Here is a 15,088-nt window from a genome sequence, read left to right on the forward strand (position 1 = left end):
CATAATAATTCTTAATCAAAACATGAATTGATGTACACATGGAATGACAGCTGTATATGAGTATGAAATAGTGTCTGACAAATAAGTCACTGTCCACTGATTCTCAATTACTAAATAAAGTTAGATCATGGAAAATAACACTGTTCATGCATTTTTTCCTTAGACGTTTATAACTGCTATACTTTTGCTTTCGAAATAGTATATTATTTTCAGATCCACTCCAGAAACAACTTCTCAACGTTAGGCCTATAGGAGACGGAAGATCAAGTCGCAAAGTTTCCGACCACACATGTACTTTTTTTGCCCTTCACCTCAAGCAACACTTCTCAGGTTGTGGTTACACTATTTTTACCAGTCTCTTCAAACAATTGAAGGTGCCAAGAAAATGCTAGAAGCATAAAGTTATCACGTAGGCCTACACACAAGATTACCTTCATGAATGATATAGCATTTGCTACTTCACAGGATATCTGTATATCCATTTTATGTAATTATTAACTGAAGGCACTGCATCTTGCACACTAGTCCCTTTACAACAGTTTTATTCTGACTGTTGTATGATTTATGGATTTGTAAAGTCTATTATTTAGAACAGGAAATCTCATTTGCATGTTGGCTAGTTCACCACAACTCCTACTCAACAGAACACAGAAGTCAATTCACACACGCACAACAGACAGCAGAGGATAAAGTTCGTGTCAACACCCTTGTGCACTCATTTGGTGATGGTGGGATAGTGGGTGCTCTTTTATCATATGGCCTACCATTTATTTTTATATCTTGTAATTTTAGCGTTTTCGCACACGGAGTTGAAACATAGCGGAGTAAGTATGTCTGGTTAGATGTTTATCTGTCTGTCTCTTAAACCATGGACCTTTATTTTTAAGTCTGTCTGTCTGTGTTTTTATATCAAATGAATCAATAATATTGTGTAATTTAATTTTTGAGTGTTGTTTCTTCAGTTGGATTTTCAGGCTGGATTAAATTATAAAATCAGAACATGGTGATCAAATAAACATGGGGTGTCTAACAAGCAGACTGTGGCGTCGATCTGCTGTTCACAGACTGGAGGATCCCGTGTTGACGTCTGATGGGTGTTTGAGTATGAGCGTGATTATGCAATTAATCTTCCAGATATGAACAGCTTTTCTTTGTCAAACACCTCTAACTCAGTTAGCTTTTACTCTGCACTAAATATTTTATCAGTCGAGTTGTGTATAATTATCCCTCAACTGTGTCTCTTTTAACTTAAGCTGCAGGAAATCACATGCACATGGCAGTGGCTTTATGCAACTTTCCACCCAGGTCTGATGTACATACTATATTTTTAGGAGACAGACTGAACATTATATCCGAGTAAGTAAAGATTATTCTTTGACATAAATGCGTGTAAGTCTGTGCTCAAATTAATTCAGAATGGGTTTGTTTCTGTTACAGAGATGACGACATGTTGAGGGTTAGTTCTACATCAACTGGCACAGAGTTGTTAATTCCTCACACGTACATTTCCAAAGTGCACAATAGGTCAGTCATGTTCAAACTATTTTTTTTTTAATTCCTTATTTCCAAAAAGAAAAGAATAAAATACAAATGCTAAAAATATTTGAAATGTTCTGTTCTTATGGGAGACCCGGGTTTGAGTCTGGCCTGCATGGGTCCTCTCTCTCTCTCTCTCTCTCTCTCTATCTCTCTCTCTCTCTCTCTCTCTCTCTCTCTCTCTCCCATCATGTAATGTTTTTCTACCATTGCGTCTATCATAAAAATGGAGCAAAAGAAAAACATAGACATGGAGTGTTATGTGATGTCATCTGATCATAATTATTGAGTGGATTTAATCATACCACGTGATTACTGCTGATTGAGTGATTTTGAAAGAATTGTGATTATTATGTCCATTATTAACTTTGCCAAATCTTGTTTATTTCAATAAAGGTGGCTGTTTGAAGGGATCACCAGGAGAAATGCAGAACAACTTCTTATGCTGCCTCAAAACTACTCTGGATGTTTTCTAATTCGGGAAAGCCAGTCATGCCCTGGTTAGTCCGTGCTAAAAGCAGTTTATTGCTTGCCATCTTTTGTATTACTAAGTCTATTTCTTAACCTTAACAAATGCATTGCTGTTGGTTGTAGGTTCCTACTCACTCTCAATACGACAAGATAGAGACCATGCGCACAATGTAAAGCACTACAGAATCCATCAGCTCGACAACAACTGGTTCTATATCCACCACAACCGGACCTTCTCCACTCTCACCCAGCTGGTAGACTATTACTCACGTAAGCTCAAATGACAAAAAACAACAACAAGAAAATGGCTTGTTCCTCTGAGTATTAGTCCTCCCACCCACAAAAGACAGTCCATTGCATTTCAATGATGATAAATACAACATTTGAATGTTTTAGATCAGAGAGAATACATTTAATCTATTTACAGAACCTTTTAATGGAACCTACTGTCAGCTGACTGAACCTTGCTTACTTCATGACTCGAACACAACTGTAGCGCATATACCTTCACCAATAGCATTCCCGAGGTCCAATCTTAACTGGAAAGATGTGTCCAGGTAGGTTTAGTTTTTATTTGGATCACATTTTCCAAGCTTTTCCTATAATTTAGGCTACTATGATGCTTGCTTTGGTTGTTCTGTGTTATGCATAGAAATAACTCGTATTTATCATCAGGTCGATGATTCAAAGGCAGTTAAAGGGGACGGATCAGGAGAGTCTGGTTAGTGAAGGACTGCGAGAGTCTATGAATTCATATTTTTACTTCACGGAGTCGAACTGTGAGGACTGAGTGACATCCAACAAAGAACAGATATTGATTAACATCCATTAGCTTTAATAATAGATGTTTGATGGGCAAAAATATTCTTAAAGGGATAGTTCACTTTAAAATTAAAATTCTGTCATCATTTACTCACCCTCAAGTTATTTCAAACCTGTATTAATTTATTTCTTCTGCTGAACACAAAGAAAGATATTTTGAAGAATGTCAGTAACCAAACAGTAGTCTGTACCCATTGACTTCCATAGTAGGGAAAAAAAATACTATGGAAGTCAATGGGTACAGACTAGTGTTTGGTTACTGACATTCTTCAAAATATCTTTCTTTGTGTTCAGCAGAAGAAATAAATGAATACAGGTTTGAAACAACTTGAGGGTGAGTAAATGATGACAGAATTTTAATTTTAAAGTGAACTATCCCTTTAAGCCTGATTAATGATCATGGTAACACTTTACAATAAGGTCTCATTTGGTTAACATTAGTTTGTGTAAACTAACATCAATATGAGGAATATATTTTTTACAGCATCTATTAGCCTTTGTTAATGTTTTATGTTCATGTTAGTTCACAGTGCATTAACTCATTTTGACATGTTCAAACTTTTGATCTTAAAAATGTATAGTAGTAAATGTTGAGATTAACATTAATTGATTAATAAATGCAGTAGAATTATAGTTCATTCTTAGAACTGATGTGTTTATATGTTTTGTAATCATGAGACTGGCCAATTGTAATAATGGAGGCTTATTATAATTATATAGACCCTTTAAATATGATATGAAGCAGATAAGGTTGCTGCATCTGTATTATGACATTGTCTGCACTTTCATTTATAGGTGACAACTTAACTAATTTATTTAAAATACATTGTATTCATTTGATAGTGAAATACATCAGCAACTATTTAGTACATTAGTCCATGTGGTCACAAATGCTAGTTCTGCCTCTCATGATGTATATCCTACTATTTTTATTTCTTTTTTTAAATATGCAATTTAACATTACATTTGACAATGTGATTTAATGTAGATGTAGAAATGCTGAGTGATTATTTAGAACGCAGTACATGGTGATTTTTGCTTGAATCTTTTCCTGTATTTTTTTTTTTTTTAGCAGTCTGCAACAAATGTATTTGAAAATTGCTTTTCATTTGTTTGGTTTTTTATATTTATTTTAAATATATATTTTTAAACGTATGTTACATTTTACAGTTGTGTTTTTATTCAGAGTACAGAAGTACAATTTAGCTTAGTCTCAAATTGCATTTGAGCTCAGTGCCTGGCGCCCTCTACTGGTCGGTTGAAACATCATCCACACGAGGGCGCTCAACACACACGAGTGAGCGTCTAAAGCTGAGCGATTTTAACTTCCTGTTTGGAGCAGTTCAGGAAGACGAAGTAATGGCGACGCTACTGGGGCCCGAGTCCCCTTGGATGGGAGGAAAGAAACGGACTCGAAACAGGAATATTCTCACCAGGATACGACAGAGTCAGGTCACTGGACGAGGCGTCAGCAGAGGGACGCAGGTAAACGGGAGAATTTGTGCTGGAGACACAGACAAGCCGCTGTCAGGGATCCGCGTTTATGAGCTGAACCCTATATCAACCTGCTTTAAGTTAAGCAACAAAATAAATCGGACGGGTGTGCCATTTAAGTTTGATCTAAAGGTAGTTTAAAAAATCTCTTAACTTGTGAAGTCAAATGGTCAGTGTTGTTTAAAAAGAAACCACGTAACGTTAACTGTAAAAGGGAGAATGACAACTGGCCGTTAACTAATTAGGTTGTTCTTGGCTTTGACTGTCCGATGATAATTTGGGTTAAACGAGGCTTTAAATACAGTCCAAATACAATCCAATTAAAGACTCCGACACCTGTAACGTTAGTCGTATTATTATGAATGAGTAATATTATGAATTCTAATCATACACCGTGCAATCTGTAATCATATAATGTTTATAACCGATCAGCTGTTTTAAGTAAACACGAGTTGTGTCTCACAACCTAAAGCTTCCTACCTAGAATGCATTTGTGATCATTATAGTCTCATTTGAACGTCATAAAGCCCAAAAATGTTGTCAGGGAGTGTAGTCAGAAATGCTAGAGTTTGCCTGCCACATATTGTCATTTTATCTTCTGTCCAATTGTGCCATATCATTTTCGTATAGGTTGTCTTATCCATTTTTCCCCACCACCAGCCTAAACAGTAAATTGCACTCATTTTGTGTTATTGGTTCACGCAGTGATATTTTTGCTGGCTCAGGCCTGGAGTTTAAAGAGCTTGAATTATGTAAGACGTCCTGTTGAGTTGGTCTTGACCTGAGCCTGGGAATTTTACTGATTTGGACCCTCACGTGTTTCACTTTCACTTCATACTCCCAGTATTTTTATACTGATTAACACTAAAGAAGTTAGGACCTATTAGAAAACTTTGTTGTTTAATGTTTCTACAATGACAGTTTGGTGAATGTTTCTAAAGGGCCTAGAAACAGAGTATAATATAGATGTGGTCTGTTGTATACTAAACCAACAAGATTTTTATGTTGTACTTTTATTAGTGTGCCTTTTTTGGCACCTATTATCAGGCTACTTGTCCCTTTGAGTATTTGATTGTATTTTGAAGAAATAAAAAAGGTAGAGGACATACTTATGTGGTAGCCTATATGGTGGAATGCATGGATTTCATTGTATCAACATGACATTGAAAGACACTTTTTAAGTATTAAATGTAATAAAATACAAAAATGATACCAGCTAGGAATAGGCACCCTATAACAACTACTGAGAGAATGAACAAGGACAAGGTTCTTGCCTAAATTAATGTCACCTTTGTGTCAGGATATAGGGTACTTTGGAGTCGAATTAACTTTTAAAGACGTCACAAAATGAAAGAATATAGCTTGTATGTAAGTGATTTGCATTTTATTAAAAGTAGTGTGTGTGTGTAAAGGGTACTTTGCAGCCCTTCAAAGTAATGCACATGTAGATTTTTCGTAATAGCATTTTGTTATTACCATTAGTTGTCAAACATGCAATGGACTTTTATTATTGGGCTTACAAGGCAGTGTATTTAAAAAATGGATTCTATTAATAACCAATTTTAGTAATTAAACATAAAGAAATTGTATTCTATCCATCTGGACTCTGCTTTTCTTTTAAATGTAGCCTATATACTATTTTTATTTCTTTTTATCTATCTTTATCATTAAAGTTTTCTTGCTTTGTGTGAACTGGCCTTGATACTGTCCTTTTGCTGAATTGCAAGAACTGGCATTTCCTTGAGGAAATGCGAATCTAGTTACTGTTTATTCTTTGTTTCCAGCTCCCAGAAGTTCTTCTTCAGGAGAGAGATAAGAGGGCGAAATGGCACGGGATTCCAGTCTTACTCCAGGAGCTGTACGAAAGCAGCCACCTAAACAGTGACTTCACCCGCTCACATTTTGTCCTGAAGGTGAGGTCTCTTATTGCACTCACTGTTTTGAGTGTGGGGTATTTACTTATATCTTAAATAGCTTTATAGCCACTTGATATCCTTATTTCAGAGCAGACCTCACTCCGAGTGTCTCTCTAGGGTGAATTTGTCTCACATTGTGATGTTCTGATTGATACAGGAACTGTCATCCTTGCTGTCTATGGAGGCCATGTCTTTTGTGACGGAGGATAGGAAGACGGCGCAGGAATCCACCTTTCCCAACACATATACCTTTGACCTGTTTGGAGGTGTAGATGTGAGTTCAGACACTCTCATGTCTTCTCTGTATAATGAGGAATTGGCACCCTAACTGATCAATATAAAGAGTACCAATAAAAATAGGTGACAGTGAAGTTATTGATTAGCCTAGTCTGTGTGCTGTGGCACAGAATAGCTTTGTCACTGCTGTATCTTAACAGTAAAGAAAAAAAATTATATATATATATATATTTTTTTAACTGCTCCACACTGTTTCCTTTATTGGAGTAAGGTCATAAACGGCTTAGGGTTAGGGTTAGCATAAACTGATTGTCACTGCTAGATTTTTGCCCCTTACGCTGATTTTGCCCAGCATGTAAAATTGACCGGAGTTCTCCTTTAAACGGATTTCTGTCTGCTTATTGAAGTGCGCATGTTTGATATCTGACAGGAACGCGTCCTTACTGTGCATTTTAAGCGCATCCAGACGGAGCGAGTGTTTTGCAGTAAGGCAGGAGGAAATAAAAAAATGTTGTTGTTTTTTTTGGCTCTTTCTTGACCCAAAAAATTATAAAAGTGCTCATCTCGTGCAGCAGAAAAAGTGGTAAACTACAGTACAGTCACAATGCTGCATCTGTAACCGCATGAGAGGATCATATATGAGCCGTAAGTTTCCCGCTGACATGTTGCAATACTCTTCTTTGGTTTTTAATGCTTTATTTAACATCACAACCGACTTAAGTAAAATACCCGGAGTCAGATGCGCAAATTACGCTTTGACGTCACTACCAGAAAATAGATACCGGTAACCTGAATTTATTAGTAAAGTCTTGTAAACGCAGTTCAGAATGAATGATTGATTTTGTCTTTTTAGCTGCTGGTGGAACTTCTGATGAGACCCACTCTGACAACGCTACAAAAGCCCAAGAGTAAGTTAACTAGTATAACATTTTATGGAGATTATTTATAAATAATTCTATAACTATTATTTGTTGCTAAATATATAAATGTATTTATATAAAATAACAATTATATTATAATTATTTTATCTGCACTTAGTCTAGTACATTAAGTAGTCTTTCATCAACAAATAAAATTCTATCTTTTTTTTTAAAATTCTATCTTTAATTGCATTTTTAAACTGCTTGTAGTGAATGATGACTTGGTTAAGGACTGCCTTAGTGTGCTGTACAACTGCTGCATATGTGTAAGTATTCTGGCTTCGTTCTCATTTAGGATTTGAATTGAAGGGTGACTAATATCCACATGATGGGTTCACAATGAGTATAAGTGCACTTATTTTCTTACAGACGGAAGGGGTCACAAAAAACCTGGCATCGAGGGATGATTTCGTCTTATTTCTCTTCACGTTGATGACAAATAAGAAGACCTTTTTGCAAACGGCTACATTAATTGAGGATATTCTTGGAGTTAAAAAGGTCAGCTTAAAATGCATTGAGAGCATCAAGAATATTTGTCTTATCTACAAAAACAAACGCTTAACAATTAAAAGTGATAAGCATGTGGAATACGTCACTAGTAATATCTGATAGTGTTTAATAATGTTCATAACAGGAAATGATTCAGTTGGAGTGGATCCCGAACCTGTCAGGACTAGTCCAGAGCTTTGACCAGCAGCAGCTCGCCAACTTTTGTCGTATCCTCTCCGTCACCATATCTGAGCCTGATGTGGGGAACGATGACAAACACACACTCCTGGCTAAAAACGCACAGCAGAAACGCAATACCAGCCCCTCACGTGTCGAGGTCAACCAGGGTATGTGGACTACTAACTTGACTTTACTTAGAGCTGATGCCACAAAGAGCAGTAAAGTGGTGACTGAGAATAAGATCTAAAGGGAAATTTCAGTTCTTTCCATTCAGTATACTGTATATGTAGAGTATTTCTGGCAGGAATAGATTTATGGAGTAAGCGTTAATGGGGCACGAATTATAAAAACATAATATAATATTTTCCAGTCACACTCCTGAACATCCCTGGGTTCATTGAGCGTCTCTGTAAGTTGGCCACACGGAAGGTGTCCGAGGCAACCGGAACATCAAACTTTCTGCAGGAACTGGAGGAGTGGTACACTTGGCTCGACAACACGCTAGTACTGGATGCGCTCATGCAGATAGCAACTGATGAAGCGGAGCACAGTAGCACAGGTAGAACTGCTGTTTAACTTGTTCATTTCTCATTCAAAATATTCATAACCTTCAGTGCTGATTTGGTGCTTAAGAAATACTTATTATTATTATCAATGCTAAACATTTGTGTCCATAATATTTTTGTGGAAACCATGATACCTTTTTCCCCCCGTATTTTTTGATGAATAGAAAGTGCAATAGAAGAACACAATTTATTTGAAATATAACTATTTTGTTATATTATAAATGACAGTACTGTTGATAAATGTAATGTTCTTGCTAAAAAAAATAATTTCTATCCCAGAAATATTACTGATCCCAAAAATTGTAACATTTTTTTTATGAATTTTTTCTCACAGAATCATCTGATGAGAGTACGTTGGCCACCATCCCATTGAGGCATCGTTTGCCACAGTCCATGAAGATCGTTCATGAGATCATGTATAAGGTGGAAGTGCTGTACGTGTTGTGTGTCCTGCTCATGGGCCGACAGCGGAACCAGGCAAGAGTTTGAGTTTGTCATGTTTGTAAAGGATCTACATAGAACTAGGGGTGTAACGATTCTGTCCCTTCATTTAAAGTCCATTCCTCTAAAACTTAAAAGATCCAAAAAATGTCATGAAGGCATCGTAAAAAGAATCAATCGAGTGGTCTTATACAAATCCAAGTCTTCTGAAGAGATACAACGGCTTTGTATGAAGAACAGATTTACAACGTGCATAAAGGCTGCTGAAGTAAACACAAACATGCTTGTGCGATGCGCAAAAACATCATGAGAGCGAGTAAATGCAGAATTTAAAATTTTTGGATGAACTAACCATTTACAGTTTGTGAAATAGTTATTTGACACGCTTTCTTGCGATTAGAGCTAATTGATTGCAATGATCATCTGAAACTAATCTGTGCTGGAACGGCACTCCTCAAAGTGAAAGCGCAAACATAATTTCATTCACCATATCGCATTAAGTTTTAGTAGTGTGATTATTTAAAGCATTTAAGATGGTTTATTCTTATATGTATTGTGCATTAATAGCGGGAGAGGCGGGACATAGCGAGTACCGGGAGAGCTTGTGCGTTGTAACGAATCGTGACGTGTATCGTTACACCCTTACATAGAACTGATTAAATCCTAATGTTGTAATTCCCATCCTTGTTTATCATATCTGTTAGGTGCATAAAATGTTGGCGGAGTTTCGTTTGATTCCTGGACTCAATAACCTTTTCGACAAGCTCATCTGGAGGAAATACACCACCTCTAATCACGTGATTCATGGACAGAATGAAAACTGTGATTGCAGTCCGGTGAGCTTTGAGTGAATACATTGTAGGTTTATCCCATTCGCTCTAATCCATTTCCCTTAATTCTCATTGATCATCATGCTATGCTTTTGTTTATTGTGCAGGAAATTTCATTTAAAATCCAGTTTTTGAGGCTTCTGCAGAGCTTTAGCGACCACCACGAGTAAGTTGCAAGATTGTGAGCTTTGAGTGGCATGTCGCATACCTGTGGATTGACCGAAGAATGTATTCATCCATGTATTCTTTTGTTCTCAGAAATAAGTACTTGCTTCTGAATGCTCAAGAGCTGAGTGAGTTGAGTGCCATCTCCCTAAAGGCAAACATCCCTGAGGTGGAGGCACTAGTAAACACCGACAGGTATTGTTCAGATGTCAAATCTATATGCTAATATTTTTTTTTTTTACAGCATACACATTACAATCTATCTTATCTGTGGTGTCTTTCAGGAGTTTAGTGTGTGATGGTAAAAAAGGGCTCCTCACGCGGCTCCTCACTGTTATGAAAAGAGAACCGCCAGACTCTTCCTTCAGGTGAGATTCTAGGTTCATAATGATTTGGCTAAATGTGTTTTGAAATGTCATGACATATTTTCCATCTAAAGGTTCTGGCAGGCAAGAGCTGTTGAGAGCTTCCTCAGAGGGGCCACATCATATGCAGACCAGATGTTTTTGCTGAAGAGAGGCTTGCTGGAGGTACAAATGCCTGTGCCTCTCTTATTGGTTAAAATGTTTTTCCCCATAGAAGTGATTGAGTTGCTCAAATCTTGTCTTTTGATTGTAGCACATCCTCTTTTGCATCATCGACAGCGGCTGCAAGTCCAGAGATGTCCTGCAGAGCTACTTTGACCTGCTCGGAGAGCTAATGAAGTTCAACATTGATGCCTTCAAGAGATTCAACAAATACGTCAACACAGACGAAAAGGTACGGGGAATAACAAAATGTGGAGAAATAAAAGCTGTTGTTTAACAAACTCTGCATGAACAATGTGCCTTCCTCAGTTCCAGGTGTTCCTCACCCAGATCAACAGCTCTCTGGTGGACTCCAACATGCTTGTCCGCTGTATTGTCCTCTCACTTGATCGATTTGAGAGCCAGACAGAGGATGTGAAAGGTAAATTCAGTGTCAAGACATTTATAATGTTGCAAAATATTTCTATTTCAAATAAATGCTGTTCTAAACTTGAGATTTGATCATCTGATTTCTTCATCAGATGGGAAGTCTGTTGAAAGCATTAGACGTTCTTTTCTGAAACATATTTTGTCTGATCGCTATTTTCAAATTTCAGTGTCTATTTTAGTCTTTGTGTTTGTTCCCTTTGCAGTGGTTGAAGTGCTCTCTGAGTGCTGTCTGCTGTCCTACATGGCTCGAGTGGAGAACAGGCTGTCCTTCCTCTTTAGGCTGGTTAACATCATCAATGTGCAGACCCTCACGCAGGCAAGACCACAGAGCAGATCTCCTCTCCCTGTTTGTCTCATTCGAGTCCTCCACGATAATTATTCCTCTGTGTTTTTCTGGCTTCTCTCCCAGGAGAACGTGAGTTGTCTTAACACCAGCCTGGTGATTCTGATGCTAGCCCGGAGGAGAGGCAAGCTCCCATTTTACCTGAACGCCCTGCGGGAGAAGGAATACACAGAGAAATATCCCGGCTGCCTCCTCAACAACTTCCACAACTTGCTGTGCTTTTGGGAGTACCACTACCTCAACAAGGACAAAGACAGCACCTGCCTGGAGAATGTGAGTCTATATGGTTTAGAGCTGCACAAAATCAAAACGATATCACGTTATGGCTAGGTGGAATTGTAAAACTGATATCGGTAAGTGTTACCGATTTGAGAATGAAGCGTTTCATTTACACGTGTTGTTCACGATACAGCGTTTTAGTCTCAGAACGGCATGGTTAATTTTCTGAGACTCTGTGAGCTGCACGTGTATGAATGAACATACCGCTTTACTCTGAAACCGGCAGCGCATTTATTTATTTGCCCGGCTACCTGTCAAAATAAAAGCTTTATGGTAATAGACATTATTTCAGGTTAGACACCATTTGGAATTTAAGGCTTGAACAAATTTCAAGTTCAGGGATGGAAGGATGATAAAAGTAAACTTTAATCACAAAGTATAACAACGAAACAAAAGTAAGCAGCAGCCGCCACACAGCCAACTTGCACATTATAAAACAAACTACGTAAATGTCCCAGGCCCGGTCCTCTCTCGACTTCCACTGTCGCCACTCCTCTTTTATCCTTCCGGAGCTCCTCTGTGGGACTCGAGACCGGTGTCCCGCACAGGTGTCTCTCATTAGCATTCTCCAATGCCAACAAAGCTCTGAGGGATAGACTTCTGTATAAAGGGTCTAGATCATGTAATTTTCACAACTTTTGTTTTATGCAGTTTGTGTCTTCTGAAATGTTTTTCGGAAAGATGTTTCGTCAGCTAAACAATCGGTATGTTGTTAAACAGTACAAACCATTAAACATGCTGTAGTTCTATCCCTCACAGCCTCGTTTGCATTCCTGTAAAAAATTATATATGGTGCTACCCTGATTTCGTGATTTTATGAAAATTCCCATAAATGGACATTTTTAATACCATTTTAAAAAATCGGAAATTAAGGCGTAAATATTTGTATTATAATTTACAGAAATAATTGATTTTATAACAATTTTCTTTATTTTACAGTACAATTGTATTATAATATGTATTATTTTGTTTTATATTTTAATCTATCTTATATTTTATTTTATAATAATCACCATAAAATTATGATTATTTTATAGTCATTGTTTTGGTCAATCACATTCAACAGTGTGAATGTGGCCTCTGAAAACTAGAGGAAAGATTTTTTTCAAACTTTTTACTTTATAAGAGTAAAGCAAAATATGAACACCTAAAAGTTTTCCCCAAATCATTCATCCCTTAAAGGATTTTGTGGGATTTCATCACTTTTTCCTATGCAGATGCACTCCTTAACAAAATCATTCAAATTATTCTAGAATTATGAATTCTTTCAAAATAAAGCTATTCAAGTCATTTTGCCATATATATATATATATATATATATATATTGCAGTTAAACAAAATATCACTATCTCAATTTTTTATATAGTTTATATTTTACTGCATGGAATCCTTCCTTTAGGAGAATATTTAAACGTCAATGTTCTCTTCTCTTTCAGAGTTCCTGTATTCCCTTCAGTTACTGGAAGGAGACGGTTTCAGTACTGCTCGGAGATGACAGGACTTCTCCCTGTGCCATTATCAGCTACATAGATGAGCCTTACATGGAGCTAGAGCGGGACCTTCCAGAGGATTGACTCTTCTGGGTGGGCTCGGGGAGGGACTTGCACGTTCAGCTCCGATTGGGTTCAGAGAGCATATAGAACAGCCTCCCGTCTCATCCGACTGCATGCTACGGCTCAGAGAGCTGTCCATTCTCTACTTGGTGCCCATGTTCCACTTCATCTCCAGCTCCTGGGTGCAGGAACGTCCCGTGAAGGATCGCCCAACCCTGTCATTCATTCACTGGGAACGCAGTACCTGGACAGCTCAAGCCAGAGCCGAAACTCTGACCTGAAAACTGTCTCGTTGTGTTTTGGTGCTGTTCTTTCGGTGAAATCGCATGGGGCCTTTTATACAGAATAAAACAAAGAAAATATTTAGGCTAAATGTCCGACTTGGATCAGAAATCTGTATCCTCGACTGGGGGGGAGGGGGGACGGTCGATGATCTAGTGAACGAAGAACTGTACAGCCAGCCTTTAAAGAGATTTTCCTTTGTAATTTAGGATGAAAAAAAAGCAAAAGAGAAGTGTTGGATTGTTGAATGGTGACTTGGATCTTACTTTGCCAAGCTGTCAGAAGGTTATTCTAACATTTTAAGAGGTGAACGGCACTCGTGCTTAACTGATGTCAAAGTCTTTGTACAGTGTAGATGAATGAGAACTGAAATTGAATTTGGACACGTCTTATTTATTTTCTCACATTTCTCTTGTAATTTTGCGCCCATAGAGGGATCATAAATCTGTTTTCTTTTCATATTCTCCATTGCTTCTCTCCTTTCGTTAGGTTTTATCAAGCACATATGAAATAAAGAGATTTCCCGTTCGTGTTTTTATTTTATTTTTTGTATAAATGAGTTTTTAATAGGTGTATCATTCCTTTTTGTTTTATTTTTTTCACAATGAAACACTTCATATCTTGTGGGCACGGAAGGTGTTAAAACTATGCAGGTTCACTCACTCCATGGTCATAAATACCCAGCTAGCCTTGATCTCCATGCTGCCATTTGACGTTTGTTCCGTAGCAAACCACTAAATCACCATCTTCTAACTTTACAGGCCTCAGCCGTTGACAATCTGTGTTGCGCTCAAACATGCAGCTCTGGCTTGGTGGCTGGGAACCTGCGAAGGTGCTGCTTTGTGCTGGATGTGGTAGCTGAGCTAGACTAGAAACTTCCAATCAACTACCTCGTTTCATTAGTGTTGTTTTCTAACCCACTCCTATAGTTTAAGCATGCTGTGGCTTTTATTCTGTTCCACTTAATTTCACGGTGTATGCAAAAGTTCCTGTGTTCCTTTGCTTTTACCTGTGGATGTTTGCACGTTCTCGTGTCTTTTTTTTCCCTTTTCTTTAAATCGCTTCCTTATACTGTCACGGTGCTTTGCATTGGCAAAACACAATTTCATACCATTCATTTAAATCGGGTTGAATGCAACAGAGTTTTTGGTCACTTCCTTTGACACCAGGAATGTGTAGTTGTAATAATTGCAGTAGTGTGAATGTGCTTTTTCTGATTTGAATGATTGCCATTTGCTATATAAACACAAAGGAGCTGAATGTCTCTTCTTTATCCACAGGCCTTGGTTCATGTCTCGCATGGGTTGGGTTTGGTTTTAAATACTGACATTTACTTGCGTAGCTCTGTCTGGATGAATTTAGTCATAAGTGATAACCATGTCAAGCCCAGTAAACTTAATGCTTTAAATAAACCTGAATTCAATATCCTGCCTCTGACAGCTTTACTTTTTTGTGCTTTTTATAATCAATGGTTGCAGTAATTTTGAAGGAATCTATAACAGTTTGAATATAAATGTTGCCATATTTTGTTTGTTTTTGTTTTAAATTAACTGCACAATTTAAAGACTGTCTTTGAAATGAAATGAAAAATGTAAAACAAACAATTTC

General features: G+C 37.5%; 1 protein-coding gene across 2 annotated transcripts; it reads left to right on the top strand.

Annotated features, from left to right (window-relative positions):
* The first annotated feature begins 611 nt into the window (after positions 1-611).
* Positions 612-14,008, top strand: trpc4apa (transient receptor potential cation channel, subfamily C, member 4 associated protein a). Of its 2 annotated transcripts, XM_079596862.1 has the most exons (27): positions 612-824; positions 963-1,102; positions 1,254-1,356; positions 1,438-1,524; positions 1,933-2,036; positions 2,131-2,277; positions 2,435-2,564; positions 2,683-2,728; positions 4,172-4,314; positions 6,108-6,236; positions 6,397-6,513; positions 7,330-7,384; positions 7,607-7,662; positions 7,766-7,894; positions 8,031-8,232; positions 8,436-8,624; positions 8,966-9,108; positions 9,777-9,908; positions 10,010-10,068; positions 10,161-10,262; positions 10,352-10,435; positions 10,507-10,597; positions 10,686-10,826; positions 10,904-11,015; positions 11,227-11,339; positions 11,433-11,639; positions 13,082-14,008. In XM_079596862.1, the coding sequence occupies exons 9-27, from the start codon at positions 4,189-4,191 to the stop codon at positions 13,217-13,219; spliced, it is 2,325 nt and encodes a 774-aa protein (XP_079452988.1). In that variant the 5' UTR covers positions 612-824; positions 963-1,102; positions 1,254-1,356; positions 1,438-1,524; positions 1,933-2,036; positions 2,131-2,277; positions 2,435-2,564; positions 2,683-2,728; positions 4,172-4,188; the 3' UTR covers positions 13,220-14,008. The 2 variants fall into 2 exon arrangements, with proteins under 2 accessions (XP_079452988.1, XP_079452989.1); XM_079596863.1 differs by lacking the exons at positions 1,254-1,356; positions 1,438-1,524 and having other exon boundaries at positions 679-824.
* Positions 14,009-15,088: the final 1,080 nt, after the last annotated feature.

Source organism: Phoxinus phoxinus (genome assembly GCF_949152265.1).
Source record: "Phoxinus phoxinus genome assembly, chromosome: 22".
Classification (NCBI taxonomy): domain Eukaryota; kingdom Metazoa; phylum Chordata; class Actinopteri; order Cypriniformes; family Leuciscidae; genus Phoxinus; species Phoxinus phoxinus.